The sequence below is a fragment of the Melospiza melodia genome, chromosome 4, assembly GCF_035770615.1.
Source record: "Melospiza melodia melodia isolate bMelMel2 chromosome 4, bMelMel2.pri, whole genome shotgun sequence".
NCBI lineage: Eukaryota > Metazoa > Chordata > Aves > Passeriformes > Passerellidae > Melospiza > Melospiza melodia.
The window spans coordinates 82,823,695-82,840,397 of NC_086197.1; the positions used below are offsets into that span (position 1 = coordinate 82,823,695).

At 37.1% G+C, this 16,703-nt stretch overlaps 1 protein-coding gene across 2 annotated transcripts in view; it reads right to left on the minus strand.

Annotated features, from left to right (window-relative positions):
- Positions 1-9,811, minus strand: part of POT1 (protection of telomeres 1) — a 63,828-nt gene extending 54,017 nt beyond the window's left edge. For both annotated transcript variants that reach the window (XM_063155391.1, XM_063155390.1), the window contains exons 1-4: positions 9,351-9,811; positions 8,644-8,729; positions 5,138-5,271; positions 865-937 (exon numbers count right to left, since the gene is read on the minus strand). In XM_063155391.1, the coding sequence (XP_063011461.1) occupies positions 865-937; positions 5,138-5,260 (196 nt within the window). In that variant the 5' untranslated portion in view covers positions 5,261-5,271; positions 8,644-8,729; positions 9,351-9,811. The remainder of the gene's footprint in view (positions 1-864; positions 938-5,137; positions 5,272-8,643; positions 8,730-9,350) is intronic.
- Between the last annotated feature and the right edge of the window lie 6,892 nt (positions 9,812-16,703).

The window sequence follows — 16,703 nt, forward strand, 5'->3', positions numbered from 1 at the left end:
GGCAGCAGGGAGACCGACTGAGGCCCCAACAATTCCATTCACCTCTGCCAACACCAGGCACAGGCAGCAGCACCAGGCAGGGGCTGCACACCCCAGGCTGGCTGCTCAGGAGTCAGGAGGCTCAGAGGGAGCACATGATGATTCCCAGCCACTGTAAGGAATAAGCTGACAATGAAATGAAAGGAAATGAATCCAACAGACCCCTGACAAATGACCTCCTCCACCTTCCTGACTGGAGGGGATGATAAACTCAAGACTTAAAAGGAACATATTAATTTTTTATATCATTTCATATCATGATGAACAATTCAGGCCTTTCAAAGTGCTAATCTAATTATTGGTATTTAAATACTTGAGTAGTCAGGTGAAATTTCCTTTTCTTAAATGCTTAAATTAAAATGGAATGAAACACAAATATTTTGCTGCTGTTCAAAATACTGGCCTATATTGAAGGTGTCCTTACAAAGTATATGCTATTTATATTATGTAGTAACTATTATGTGTGCAATTTTCTTGGTCCTTTTTATGATAAGCAGTTTGAAAATACACCATTAAAGCTATACATATAGCTAATACATTCCCAGGACAGTCTTTTAAAAAGTTATGCAACAAGAAGTCTACTTCTTGTAGAGAATATAAAGATATATAGATATATAGATATATAAAGATATATATAGATATATAAAGATATATAAAGACTGCATTGGTTCTATTAACATACCTGGCATAAGTTTAAGATAAACTTTCTTCTTAAGAAAACGAACAGTTTTAGAGATTATTTTAAATCTAACATTTTACTGAACACAAAAGCAGGAACTACTGATGTAGTACCATAAATTTAAAATGTGTACTTAAATGTAGTACCTTGAACAACAATCTTGAAAAAGTCTGTTCCATCTCCGAGTTTTGTTAATGGGTAGGAAAGAGTAACTATTCCCTACAAAGCAAAAAAAAAAAAATAAGATGTTGTGAACTAAGATTGTATGCCGCTAAGTTACTGCCATACTGATAACAGCTGAAACATCTGTGAGATAAAAAAGGCAGAATTTATGGAACAAGCATAAATTGCCATTAACATTCTTAACAAAAAACAAAAAACCAACTGCTATAAACACTGATCAAAAACAACATTCTAGAAATACAACAAAGCAAGTATTACATGTCAATACTATTTAGATGCCACTGACTAGATGATAAACTTAAACAATAAAACAGTAGCTGTGGAACTATACATGTAACTTTTATTAGTTACAAAAACAGCAAAAAGACTAGAGTTTTAGCACAAAAGCTGAAAGGAATCTAAAGAGTTAGTGATCAAAATCTTAAGAGATACAGTAATTTCTCCAAAAATATTGGCAAAGGATTACAACATAAATATCAGAACAAAATCTAAGTCAAGATATAATAGACACATATGAAGATAAAAAACCTTCTGTGGAAAAAATACAGCTGTGTGAAGAGCATTAGAAAGTTTTGAAACTGTCATGTCCTTATTCTTTGGCAATCATACAAATGCTCTAAAAGATCCTATGATTTAACAATTAATTCAAAACACTCTTTTTTATTGTAATGTTGGACTTAGAATGAAGCAAAAATCAGCAACTTCAGTGATATTAACACCTCTTTGGGAGCTACACATCTAGTTAGAAAGAGGGCATCATCAACAGTACCAAAAATGTCAGTCAAGTGTATTCTTTCACAGAATTGCAGATAAAGCACTGTAACCTTCTCAATGATAAAACCAAAAAAAAAAAAAAGGAAGTTCAATAAAGAAAAATAAAATTATTGAAAACAGACTCTGCAAAATGCTTTAAAAATGACACAAACAGCACAAAAATAGACTAAAAAGGTTTTTTGTTAAAAGAAAGTATGATAATATGTCTATAAATGCAACATTTAAAGGACAGTCAGGTAAATCACAGTGATTTTAAGTACACATATTCAGTGGGAAACTTAACTTAAATGCTAGCAAATGCTTCTTAAACCAAATCAAGGTAAAATATGCAGCAGGGAATTGTTACTCCAGAGGCCTTCCAGAGTAAAATTTGTCCTACAAGGGGCTACCTGAGGAGTAATCCAAATCAAATTCAACAAGATTTTACTATCTGTTTTATAAAGAAATAACATCATTCCACAAAACCTCAACATTATTTACAAATGTTGACTTCCAAAATAATTTGATAATTTCATCTCCTTAACAAAACTCATTAGTCTTCTCTGAGAAAAGCAGGAACCTACCTGTTAAAACCAGAAAGGTTTCTCACTTGTTTTCAAAATTACAGCTTTGTTTAAAATGTCACTATATATATACACACATGCATATGTACACACACACACATGTACATAATTGCTCTTGCTGAGATTGTCTTGAATTATATTCACAGGTAAATAAAAGACTACAGAATTTTTCTTGTAATAATGTCTTTGCAATGAAACAGTCATCTCAGGAACACTCAACATTTACACACATACCTTTTTCTTAGTAAAAAATTTCCATTGCATCAGCACACTATTTAAAAGTGAAACTTATTAATGTGATAGTGGCTGCTTTTTAACCATCTTTATTTTTTATTTTTCCTTTTACATCCCAGTATCTTCCAAAGAGTTTTCAAATTCTGGGACCACATTCTTTGCTATAATGTTTTGGCCCCTCCACTTCCCTTTGTATCCCTAACACCTGCACTTTAGTAGGTGTTAGTACAGTTCTGTTCCCCAGCTATGACCCATTTCCTCATACTGCCCCACTTCCTTCTCCCCATGCCTGAAACTCTTGAGCTCCAAACTTCCAAAAAACCCACCTTAGTAAAACTTGCCCAAATTGGCTCTTCTCTCACAAATTCTGCACTGCTTATTGAGCTCAGAGGCATACTTTTTCCAAAAGGGTTTTTCCAAAACCTTTGACATTCCATAAGCCACTAGACAGACTCTCAAACCCACCCCGTACAATTCTTCTGCTGCATGTGTCTCCTTCCTTATAACGCCTCGCTCCCTCAGTTTGGTTCTACAGCTGATTTGGCAGCTGATTTTAAGGTTTGGTTCAGATTTGCCACAGCAAAACACAGAGAATTATGAGCTAACGGGAGAAGGCATCATGTTTAGTTAACACACTGAGGAGGTACAAACATTGCTTGTGCCATTTTTCCACAAATTTGAAACTTGCAGTTTACAAAGAGGTATCAGGAAGATAGAAAAGCAGAAGGATTAAAGGACTAAGGCACACAAGTCAGACAGAAGCATCCTAAATGTGTTTTGTGGCTTTTACCAGAACACAGTTCATAAAAATCCTCTTCTGCCCTTCCCTCCTTGTCAAAGCAGGACCTGATCCCTATTTTGGCAGGTCTGGAGTGACAGTGTGCCACCACTAAGATAACCTAACATCAGTGCATTCTAAGGTTCACTTCAAGCTCAGCCTGCAGAACTGGATTTTCCTTCACATTTAATGGTGCATTAGCACCAGCTTTATCAGCTCTCCAGTTGTGCTGTTTATGCCAAGCTGTTTTAGCCACCTACTAATCCATGTCAGCAGCAGCATGAAGTTCTCTTAACATAAGGCAGAAATCTGAGAAAGACATTCTACACACTTTCCCTTTCAGAATCAGCTACAGCACTGCATATATGCTTTAAATCATAGTCTGGTAGTAATTGCCCTGCTCTCCAAATGGAAACATATATTTTGGCAGAAACATTTTCTAATTTATAATGCATTTTTGTTTCCTTCACCACTTTCTTCCGAACAAGAATCCCTGTTCTTCCATGTCAGGGCTGCTTGCAGACACAGTTCTTCAAAGCAGGAAGGTCTATGTATTGTGCAGGTGAACAGGGGCAGGAAACTACCCCCTGAGGAATAAACCCTGTTTGCTAGCAGCAGTGGCTATTGACATTTCCATTAGTTCCTTTACAGGACCTGAGGGAGGCTGAATCATTCTCAATCAAATCACCTCCTACACCACTCAACTGCTGCCTGCTTCCAAACAGGGCAGTTCTGCTCCTTCACTACACCGGAGTGCACCACTCCTGGCATCAATCTGACACCACAATGATCCAGTGCACAGTGACAGCAGCAGAAAATTATCCTCTCTCCAGCAATATGGATGGTCTTCTGCCAGTTTCCTTCTCATAAATGGACTCAATCACAGGGTCACATAAGCACTAGATTTGGAGCTGAGAATATACAGCTGTGGCAGTAAAAATGTTTCTTTCGGATACAGAAAAACAGATCAGTTCAGCTCATATTTTTAAAATGTTTGTGCCATTTTTTGAAGGATTCAAGACAACTTATGTTTTCCATAGAACCATATTTCCTTAATTCCCACCCCCCCACTTTTTTAATTAATAGATTGAAAGAAAACCTGGGCTAATGCTGATTTCCTGATACATAAACATCAGAGGCATCTAAAATGATTCTCAGAGCCACAGACAAAAAAAATGTTAAACAGGATAGAAAAAGACCACACTCAAAAACTGATGCTGCATTTTACAGAGAATATTTGTTTTAGGCATAAAAAAGGTTATTTCTACATTTCATTAGTATAGCAGGATTGTACTTCCAATCTGAAATACATTTGGGATTGTCAAATATACTGTCAAATATAAGTGCACACTTAGTAATGATAAAAAAGACTAATTGTGTTTTGATGCTGGTAGTTGCTACAAACAACACTTTTCATAAAACTGGATATTGCATAATTTCATACAAAAGGAGAACTAATTTAGAAAGCTTTTTAGTTACTCTGAAATCTGATCTTTAACAGGATTGGGGTGCTTATTACTATTTCTTTTAAACAAAATACCACTTAACCTCCCCCAATCCCTCCATTTGCAGCAAAACATTCTGCATATTAATGTGTTTTTAAATTGGTCCACAGCTTATAAACTCTGAAAAGAGAAACTCCTACAAAATTTTAGTCTGATAACTTAAGAGAAAGGGACAGGACTGTGAATCAATGAAGGTAGTAGCAACATGCAATGAAGTTCAAGAAGGTCATGATTTTTCACTGCTTAAAGATATGCACCAGATGAACACAAGGACACACAGCTGCAGAAAGTCACCAAGTGAGAGGGAATACCAAAGCACCTCACTAATGTAACAAGAGCTATTTCAAAGCAAGGCAAAGTTTTTTTTTACTGGTCAGTTTACCTGAATGTATTTGTTGGTATAATCACACCCTTCTTGCAAATGTTTTAAATTTTCCTTCTGCAAATGGCTTGGTAGTGGAGTCTCAGATTGTCCTTCAATGATCTTCAGCAATTGAACAGGCATAGCTGCTTTGTCTAAACAAAAATAATGAAAAGAGTCCTGAAGCTCCTCATTTTGTTCAAATTAAGAGTTACTAGAAGTTGCATCTTACTCAGAAGGGGAACATTTACCTGATTCATAACAAGAGAGTTTAATTATGTAAAACTAAATTTTCAGAGGGACTAGCCTCATCTCTTAGTACCATACACAGCAAGAAGAAAGTAAGATTTCCTTGGCAATAGACAACCATCCAAATTACTCAATTTTTCAAACATTCCAAAACACCATAAATGGCAATAAAATATTATTTTACATACAAAGAAATAGAAATACATATAAATGCAAAGGGTAATGTAAACAGTGTTAATATTTTATGTACAGGTATAATATTTTATGTACAGAAATACAGATAAAAATCATGCAAAGACTTTGAATGACTCCTTCCCCAGCACAAGGTCATGGACAAACAGCCCATATTCAGTTTTTTCCCCCTATAAGAAAGTTTCACAGCAAGAAATTAAAACATTTTTCATTTTAACTTAAAATGAACAACACATCTGCTTAGGTACAGATTAAAAAAAAATCATCAATGAATCAAGTAAAGAAAAAATAATAAAGATAATAAGAATGGTATCTAAGATGCTAAGCATGGAAGGGACTTGAAACAAGGTAAGAAATGTATGACTGTGTCATCTCTGGTCTGCCCTCACTGTAACAAAAGTCAATGACATAAATTACTAGTGACAGTGCTATAATGCTGAGAATGGGGAGAGGAAGAGTAGTTTATTGCAATGAAGTTACACATAAAAAAAATAGCAAAAAGTGATCTAGCAATAAGTAGCTATTGCTGTATTTTCTTATTACATTGTCATCTCATTTCTTCTGGGGGTATCTTTGTCTTTTCGGTATAATTTTTATTTCAAGTATCTAAAAAAAGCTGCAACCTTATTAATCCTCTGTTTGCAGTAAGTTTCAATAAACTAAGCAAAAAACAATTTCTGTTGTCTGAAAATCGAGATTGCAGTATTATAGCCACAGCCCTAATTTCCAACAGTTTTAGCAATTTTTATACGACAGTAAAGAACAGGAAAGAGAGTATTTCCTGCAGTTTTGAATGGACACAAAAACTGGGTAATCTAACCAGTAAAAGCTTAAACTACATTTCAATTACAGTTCAAAAGAGCTTTTGCAGTGCTATGCAGACTGAATTCTTACAAAATATTCAGTTATAATTAAATGGAACTGGGAAACCATTGCAAAATTAAAAGACCAGTGAATCATAAGTTACAAACATAAGTCAAGATACACAGGTGCAGAGAGCAAAATTATATACATTCTTTTAAAAAGTACCTTATTCTTCAGAAAAATGAAAACCCCACCTTATTGTTACTCCAGTACCCAAAGATATCAGCCCTCACTAGTAACTTCTGACTATTTCTTTTGCTGTGAGCGACCCTTCTTTCTCCTTCCCCATTTATAGCAAACTCCCCACTGCTGTTATTCTTGTCTAACAGATATAAGCAAGAAGTAAGAGTCACTCATGACATGTCAATAAAATACTTTGGTTTGAGGGTGTCTCAGCTGTAATGGCACATATAGGGTGACTAGCTTTTGTTTTTTCCTAGTTTCCAATTGACATGAGGAGCAAGGAGGCAGAAATGAAGCATTATGAACTGACCACAATCCCTATTCTCTGTCCCCTGCACTGCTCAGGGGTAGAAACAGGTAGAGAAACTGGAGTGGAGCTAAGCTCAGAAAATGGGAGAGGTGGGTAAAGATCTTTAGATTTGTTCGTATTTGTCATTATCCTACTTTGGTTTGATGACTGGTACGTTAAATTACTTTGTTTGAGTCTCTTTGTTTGAGTGATCTCCCTGTCTCAACCTGCAAATTTTTAGTTGTATTTTTTCCTCCCAGTCCTCCTGAGGGGAATGATAAGAGCAGCTTTGGCAGGCGTCTGGCTTCCAGCCAGGGTCAACCTGTGACAGCACAGAGCTGGGAGGCACAGCACCAGACAGGTTTCAATTTCTGCTTGAGCTGAAGCAGAAGTAAAATCCTGTTACAATGGTGCAGATGCTGTTCCTGCTTTGACTAGTGAGGTATTAGAAGTTAGAACTTCTGTAAGATGTTACTAAATGAAGCTAAAAACAATGCCTTTATCTGTATGTTTTCAAACACACACCACGACAGCATTGTCATTAGCTTACCAGGATTTCAAGTCTCTAGTGAAATGAGCAACTGGAAGATTTACACAGCTTTTCAGTTCAAAGTATCTACTTCCCACTTTATTCTAGCAGACTGAGAAGCTGATCTATTCCACCTACAAAGAGCCAACTTCAAAGTTAATCAGCAATATTGATCTTCACCCAGCAACAGTATAATGAGCCAGGGAGATATACAACATAACAGACTAACTATTTTTTATCCTGTTTCTCTTTGTTACACCACTTGAGCAATTAAAAATAGATTTTTCTGTTTTTTTTTTTAATTTTGCCATGAAGATGTCTTAACAACGCACAGCATTGTAAATAACATTCCAGTAGAAAACAAGTGGAATGTTTTTACAGCTCCTAAACTCCTAAATACATAAAACTAAGGTCATGTGTTCTAACTGCTAATCTTGTTCCCAGCAATTAAGAAGCAAAGATATGAGTATCCAGTTCTAACAGTTATGAAAGTAAATTTTCCAAAACAAACTGAGAGAGTGTTGGCTTTCAAAATCCACATGAAGATATTGTTAGTGCTGTCCTTGGTGTTCCCCGCTCTTCTGGAGAGCAACTCAGTGCAAGTAAGTCTGTCAAATACCTTTGCTGCTCTCAAAAGCCTGACAGGAATAATTCCAACTTGAGCCTAAAAAGCCTGCAAATGGTGTAAACAGAGCTGTACATAAGAATGGATATTGAAAACATCCCCCAAAAAAACCAACAAAGACTGCAAGAAAGGCAGACAGCAGCATGTGACACTCCTTGAAGAGGAGTGAGACACAGCACATACACAGAGCAGAGAGAAGACTGTGAACTACAAATACCTTTTGCCTTCCAGTAATTAAAGTGACAAAAATTTGGAGAGTGAGCAAACAAAGAGCTCCACAACTTTAACAAAGAATTATATAAAAGGATGTAGACTGTTTAAAGTAGACTATATACTGCATAGAGGATGTACTGCATAGAGAGAATGCAATATGCACCACTCAAGTGAAATGTAACACCGAGAACAGCTATGGTCTTAACTCTTATGTGCTGCTCTGGCCTATCCTTGATATTCTGCCTACTGACTAGAAAGTTTAGTCCTTTCTCTACTACCAAGAAATATTTCAGTCATACATAAAAATTACTTGAATAATGTCATTTTGTGAAACAGAAGAGAATAAAACATATGACTGTGTGGACTTCTGAAGGAAATCTCACCAAAGTCTGATGAAGAATGAAGGAATAGCCAAGAGCATCGGCAGCTTATTGATGTGGTCAGTCACAGTGGTAGATACCTGAAGCCCCTGTAAACACAAATACTAGTCAGTGCAATATTCAGGCTAATTGTCCAAAGTTAAAATGATTATGAAGTCATGCTTCATTACAAAAGCACACACCTGTGTAGACCAGCCATACATTCCGACTATATTTTACACAACACTTTGTCATAAAAATGAACATTTGTGGCTTGAACAGAATAGGCAGTACAGAACTACCACAAACCCAATGTGCCATCACCAGACAAAGCTTTTGTCATACAGCAGTCTTAATGAAATCACCAAGACCATCAGCGAACAAAGTGTGTAGTCTGTCTACAATTTTTTCAAAACTCTGATTTTATATTAGTTCCTTGAGAATTCTCAAGAGGTGAAAACATCATGTCATTAACTAAAAGAGAAGGAGAAATCAAGTCAGTAGCATGACACATCCTATTCCCTTAGCTGCAAAGCTTCAGCTTGCTCTTACTGAAGTGCACTTATTTTTTATGGGAAGTATGTCCTTGGCTGTTCTTACTCTCGAGAACAAGGTGATACTTAGTTTCCTTAGAATACAAGTAGGTTTCTTAAGCAAACAAAAGCTCCTTTATTTCAGATTAAAATTTACTTATCTGACATTGTGCAAAAGAGACTACAATCAAACATTACCTGTGGGAAGTGATTCTTACACAGCCATTATTATCTCAACAGTACTCCAGCTCTAGAAAGCAGCACTGAATCCACTGCAAAGGGAGGAGAGCGCTACTCTGCAGATCCCACACTCCACACCAGATGAAGCAATCGCTTCAGAAAGTCAATGCGCCAGCTACAAGCAGAGAGACCTTCAGAACCAAGCCCACCAACACAATTATCAACAGTGTTTACTCAGTGCCTGGAAAGAAACTTCCAAAGCCACGGAGCACTGTGCGGGGACTGCGTTCCCGGAGCAGAGCCGGTGTGCAGGGCAGCTGCGGGCCGGATGGAAGCAAAGCCGGGCCCGCAAACCCGCCGGTGTCCGTGTGCCGCCAACCCTGTTTGTCCCAGCCCTTATCCCAGTCCCTGTCCCGGTCCTTGCTCCTGTCCCTGTCCCTGTCCCGGTCCCTATCCCGCCTCGCTGCCTCCTGCGCCACTTCCGCCCTCCCCGCGCTCCGGCCGCGCATCGCGCGTGCCCAGGCGGCGCGCGCACGCGCAGCGGCGGCGCCGGGCACACCCGTGCTGAGGGGACGGGGACAGGGGGGACCGGAACGGGGCTGGGAATGGGAACAGGGACGGGCTTGAACCCACTGATGGTCTTCTGTTTGCTCTTTTAGTTTTGTGTTTTCATTTCATGTGTGTAAAAGATCTGTTTAGCAATTAAAACACTCCGGTGAAGTGAAATCGTGGAAAGCTTATACATCATAGGTGAATTAAATTAAAATCATTTGGGATCATCAATTTGCACTGCAAATTAATTTAAATGGTTACTTGACCTTCTCCTCTTGACTTCTCTCCTTTTTTTGCTGTTTCTTTTTCCAGTTACTTTTTAATAAAATTTACTATTAGATTCTTTCTATAAAGTAATTTTAAACCTGGAAGAATTGGAAGTTCTTATGCCCTGTCCTGTATGTAATCAAAAGAGGAACAAAAAGTGCAGAATTTTGATAAAAGAATACTCCAGTTTTACGTGTCAACAAAACAATTGGGTCTCACAGAAATCTAGCCTGAAGCCTGTTTTTCTTTAATTTTTCATACTGTTTTTGAACGGTAGTCCTATCCCTATCCAGGAGGATGGCACGGATGAGGGAACAGCGCTGACGGCAAAGCGCGACTGTCCGGGGCCGGGCTATCCGGGGCCGGGCTATCCGGGGCCGGGCTGTCCCTCTGTCCCGGTGTCCCTGTGGCCCGGCTGTCCGGAGCCGGGCTGTCCTTCTGTCCCGGTGTCCCCGTGTCCCGGCTGTCCGGAGCCGGGCTATCCTTGGCCGGGCTGTGCGGGGCCGGGCTGTCCCCGTGTCCCGGTGTCCCGGGGCCTCTGTAGCCCCTCTGTCGCTGACCGAGGGCTGTGTACAGATCACAAACGGGACAGGACTGCTTGGAACTTGCCTTGAGCTGTTCTATTTTCCAGCACCAGTCTCATTACATGGTTATGACAATGGGAAGATGCCATCAGCTCACATCCCATGCAGCAGACCGAGAACTTAATGTTACAACTTACTATAACAGTTTTTTGCCCAATCACACAAGGCAAAAGCATATTGACAGTAGTTCTATCCAACCACTATAAGCACACGTGCCTTCAATTAAAACAATGGTTCCTTATTTCAAATACAATACCTGCTTTTAAGCCTTAAAACACAATGCACAGAGCTCCATTATTAAGCTTAAAACTTCCTAATATCTCACCATATATGATATACGTATATATATGATATATATATGATATATATAGATCATATTATATATTATATATATAATATATATATCATACATCTATATATATATATAAAATATACTTTTCTGAAGCTTAGAGAGTTATTCTAGACAAGCATTAATACACAGACCATTGTTCTATTTGTCCTTACTTTTCTACATTTTACATAATTTTTCTGCTGACCTATCTCATGGCTGTGGCTTAGCTCCAATCACAGTTCTGCTGTCTCTGAGGCCTGCCTTTTGCAGCTTTCCCAAAACCCTCTGATTTTAAGGATTCCCACACCCCTCCTGCAGGAGCTGTGCCGGCCCCCCCAGCCGCTCCCCATTCTTTGCCTTGGGGAAGTGCCAGTTCCAAGCTCCTGGGAACGGGAGGTTCGGGCTAGCCTGTAAAACCTGGATGCCATGGACGTGCTCAGGCGAACTTAAAGCTGCCACTTGCAGAAAGTTAAAAAAGAAAAAAAAAACGGGGGATAAGAACACCCTGCTGGTTGCTGGTGTCTGTTGTTTAAACGACTTTGGAAAGCAGCATTCATCACTGACAGCGACACGGCTCCCTGAGGCTTGCGGGTGTTTGGATGCTGCGAGTTGACACATGCCAAGATCCCAGTGACACATGCCAAGATCCCATTTGTAGTGCTTGCCAATTCAAAATTACAGCAGTCGTGGCTCAGCATTGCAACAGTGACGCTTCTTCCTTTAGAGACTTCAGCTTTCTGTCTCTGGTACCTCAGAGATACCTCTGCTGCCAGTCTATGCTCTCACTCTTTCCCATCTCTGCAGTCCTGAATATCTGGGACAGCTTTCTTTTTCTTTTTTCTCATCACTTAGTGATTTTAAAAAAGTCCCGCTGGAAATTATTTTCTCCTTTCTCTACCTTCAAATCATTTCCTTCACAACCCTCCTCCTATTTTTGGAACTCTTTTAGTTATGTCTCTGGAGTGTTTTGTAGTTACACTTAGAATTCAAATCCAATTCAAAAAATGGAACTTGGATCAATCCATGTTCAGGCAGCCTCTGGAGGGACATCTATGCTTTGTACTCATTTTCACCATTGACAACCTTTTCTGAAACAGGCTTCTTTTCTTTGATCATCCCAGTTCTCAATAAATTTTAATCCTGTACCTTCCATTGGGTATTGATGTACCATGCTTGAATTATGAACAAAAATATTATTAAGACCTTGTTATATGGGCATGATAAAAGCAGCCCACAGTGAGAGCTAAGTCAGAGCTGGGAATTTAAGCGCAGCTGGCTGCATGGAGGACTAATGATCTCCTATTTGAAGAGCCAACCACAACAGATAGGCTGAGAAGATTAGTGTGGCTTGCCCACATCCTTTGTTTCCGTCAAAAGATTTTGAGAGATCAAACTTATCTTTAGGCTATTAGGTTCTGTCAAGCGAGCATTTCTGGTGGAATATTGTCTGTCTTCTTTAATGACCTCTATTTTTAAATCTACATTTTGAAAACGACAGTTTTCAATATAGAAGAAAATAAGAAAAATTCAACAGCCAAAACCAAGCTGATCAAGTGGTAAAGGATGCATTCAGGAATTAAACATTTTTAGAGCCTTGTGTCATTCAGTAAAAAATTGGATAATTTGAAAGAATATGGTGAGGCAATTGTGCTCTAAGACAATGATGCATTTTGCTTTTCTTTTAGATTTCTTTTTCTCATGTCTGTAAAAGATCTTTTTAGCAATTAAAATTATGGTGAAGTGAAATCATGGAAAGCTTATACATTGTCGGTGAAATGAATGAAAATCATTTGGAAACATCAAATTACACTCCAGAGTAATTTAAATGGTTACTTGGTCTTCTGGTTTTACTTCTCTCCTCTTTTGCTACTTCTATTTCCAGTTACTTTTTCTAAATTTACTATTTAATTCATTCTGTAAGTAGTCTTAAACTTCTTTTATGTCCTGTATACAATCAAAATAGAAAAACTGAGAAAAAGCTGTATATAAGCAAAAAATTTTAGTTTGATAAAAGAATACCTTAGTTTTATGAGTCAACAAAATAATTGGGTCTGCCAAAAATTTAGCCAGAAGTCTGATCTTCTTTAATTTTAACCTTGCTTTTTGTGGTACCTTCTTCTTCTTCAGTTAGTAGTTTTAATTCAGGAAATTTTATGAATTACATCAGAAGGTTATTTTTAATGTTCCAGTAAGTGTGTGTATTCTCATACTACTTGCAGTAATCTTGAAATGTTCTGCAATTTATATGTATCATTATAAAAAGTAGTACCTCAGCAGATGAAAAAAACCAAAGCCATGATTCTGATCCTAATGTTGGTTTGCTTTGTGGCTTTTAATAAGCCTCTTACTCTACAAAACCAATGTCCAAAATAAATAAGAGGGTGGCGTTATTTGGAGTGGGATCCACATGGAAGTTACACATGCTCTTAACCAGTTTAGGTATCCTTGGAAATCCCCAAATGCAACTGAAGTTCTGATCTCACTGAAAATAATAAAAGCTTTCCATTCATTTGAGGGAAACCAAGAGGTCCCCTGTGCATCAAAATTGCCTGTAACATAAGACATTGAATCAAAGCTTTCAGGAATAGGAGCCTTATACATTAAATCAATACCTAGTCACAGGTGCTTCTGAAGACTGTTCTCTTAATAAGGCAAGAACTAGATAAGGGTTTTGGAAACTAGACTTGAGTTCATGGGTTAAAAAAAAACCCAAAAAACAAAACAAAACAAACAAAAACAAAACCAATAAAACACAAAAAACAAACAAACAAAAAAAAAAACCCAAAAAAACAAACCACCCAACCCCAAAACCCCCTAAAAACCAATAAAAACCCCCCCAAAACTGGGCAAGTTTTTCAGTTAAGTCTTTTCAAACACACATTGCAGTGTCAGTCAGGTCCTTAAGCAGTATTGAAAATTCTATCTCTTCAATCTTATTTTCCTCAGATATCTTGTTAAACAGTTGCAAAAGAATTGTTCTATAGGAACACAGGCCATTTTCATTAGCAGCTGCCTGGGTACAATATTTTCCAAGCTCATCATGAGACATTTCACAGCCTAAATGCAGCCCTTTCTACTCCTTTAACTTTGCTTTGCTTTGATGATAGCACTTGATTTTTACTTTAACTTTTATGGATACTGGCCAGATTCAGCCAGAGGTCATTTGCAATACATCTGAAATTATGTGTTTCTTGCTAGAACTGATAGGCTAAGAGAAGTCAAAAATCCATATTTATTAAAATCACAGAAATTATTATTACAGTATAAATGCTTAAGAATTTCTAGGTGATTTCCAGGAATTCATTTTGATTAATTGCATCTGTATTGAAATAATGTGTAGTCACTCAATAAGAAATCATATTATTATAGCGTGCTTCTCATTACAAAGTACTGCACTTAAAGGATTTTCCTTCTGTAAAGAACAGTCGGTTTCTTGACTTTTTATAACTGCTGGGAAATCTTAAATGCAGAGACCAGAATTAGAGTAGTTTGAAATAAGTATATATGAAGTACTAAAATAAGTAATTCTTTGCTGTTTGTCTTATATTAGTGTTCTGTGTGATTGAAGGTCGCTTACATGGGTTTATTTTCTGTGGGTGTAAAAATAAATAGAGCATATGTTTATAAGTATTTAATGGGTATATAATATAATTTAAGAAGCAAGAATTGCAGAAGAGGATAAATCTTTTATTATACAAATTGTATAGGTTATGATTTGTATAAGTTATATGATAGCACAGAATACTTTCAGAGACTATTACTGATATTTCAGTTTCTCAATCACTGAGCAGATTCATGGCTGGCTCCCTGATCAGAAGAAGCCAGCTTTAAATAACTCACTAATGGACTATTGGGTGAAGAAACACTCCTTTTGAGCAGGAGACAATTTTCTTCTGTATCTAGGCGATAAGGAAAAATAAATGGGAAAGGATAAATGTAGGCAAGAAAATGAAGAAAGTATCCACTAATGTGATCCTGGAGACATATCTGCTTGCAGCAATTCTGTAGTTCAGCAGCTCTAAAAGTGTATCTGAGAATCTCCAAGTTTGCTACTAAAAGAAGGTGATACATGGAGTCTCTTGCAAAGGATACTTGTGCCAGCTGGAGCCTTCAAAACTTACTGGGCTTTTGAGCATTATTAAGATAAATGCTAAGAGAATATTAATATATTAATTATATATTAATATTCAGTTATTACAGTTAATGTAAATTTTGGAAGCTGACACAACGTTGTTTGAATTCACTGTTAGTCTTTTCATTGGCTCCAAAGGTTTCCTATTTATTGAATCATCACAGATACTGCAGATTAGATTTCTGTTTGCAGGTATTAAGTATGCTTCTTTGTTTAAAATGAGATATTTTTCTTTTCTAAATCTAATACACTCATTAAATATGTTTGCTCGGTGGTTGTGTTCTTAGCTTATTTTCTTAGCAAAGGGATTTTATTTTATAATAATTTACTTTACCCAACAGCCCTCTGTAGAAATCAATGATGGAAATTCATTATCTCTTTGCATAGAAGTTTTTCTGTATTTCAGTTGAAATACTAACTCGCTCTAAGAATGGTGAAATACTGTTCTTTATTCTAAAGCCTCAGCTGTCTGACTAGCTATAGAGGTTTCTTTCCTTGATGGTTATAAGCTTGCACTAAGAAGGCTTCTGAAAAAGAAAATCTGATTTATATAATTGCCCAAAGAGTTGATGTGTCAGTGTGATGCATATCCCAGGAGTAAGATAACAAAAAGAAACCCCTACACTTCAGAAGCACTGGATCTTTTAATTTGTTGGAACCACAGAAATAAAACCAGGGAGGAATTCAGATATTTTGTGAGAAAAGCAGAACGTTTATAACTACAAGGTAATTAAAAAAAAAGTGGCATCACTGGAGTGTTTAATCTTTTAATGTTGGAGCATTTGTTTGTATATCCATTTATTGCATGTGAATTTTTGTTACATGTGCATCAGTTGCAGACAATAGTGGACAGGAATTCAGGAATACATTTTCAAAAAACTCATTGAAAGAGCTTATTAAAGGGTACAATTGTGTGAGGGCAGATAAACAGAACTATTTGTATAAAAGCTATTTATGTATTATTTGTAAAATATTAAAGTGTTTCTTCTTCTGTTATTTTCAATAACTGATGCAATTTATTTTCTATGACATGTACTAAAACCTGAGTTAGTTTCTTTTCTTTAGAAAATATGCTTTAAATAGAATTCTTCATGAACCAATTTACCTGGAAAATTCAAGTTCTTCCATTTCAAGAATGAAAGTCTAACGATGGTTATTATCACAGGCATCACTTTCTTCACTGTGAAAATCTATAGATGCCATCATGAACTGAAATAATTGTGTTTAACAATGTAGTGGGGAACAAAAGAGCCTGTCTTCACCTCACCAGGTTTGTAGTCAAAATACACTGAGAAAATGAGAATTGGAGTTAATTTAATATGTAGTGAACTACTTACTTTGAAACTTAGAATTGGAGTTAATTTAATATGTAGTGAGCTACTTTGAAATAAAAAAATATGTCAAGAAGCTGAAAGATACTTGGAAAGAAATGTAAGCTGGAAGCTTATTCCTATTAAGTTATGTAGCTTTCATGTGTGTGATGGTGCCAGTTCCAGACATCATTG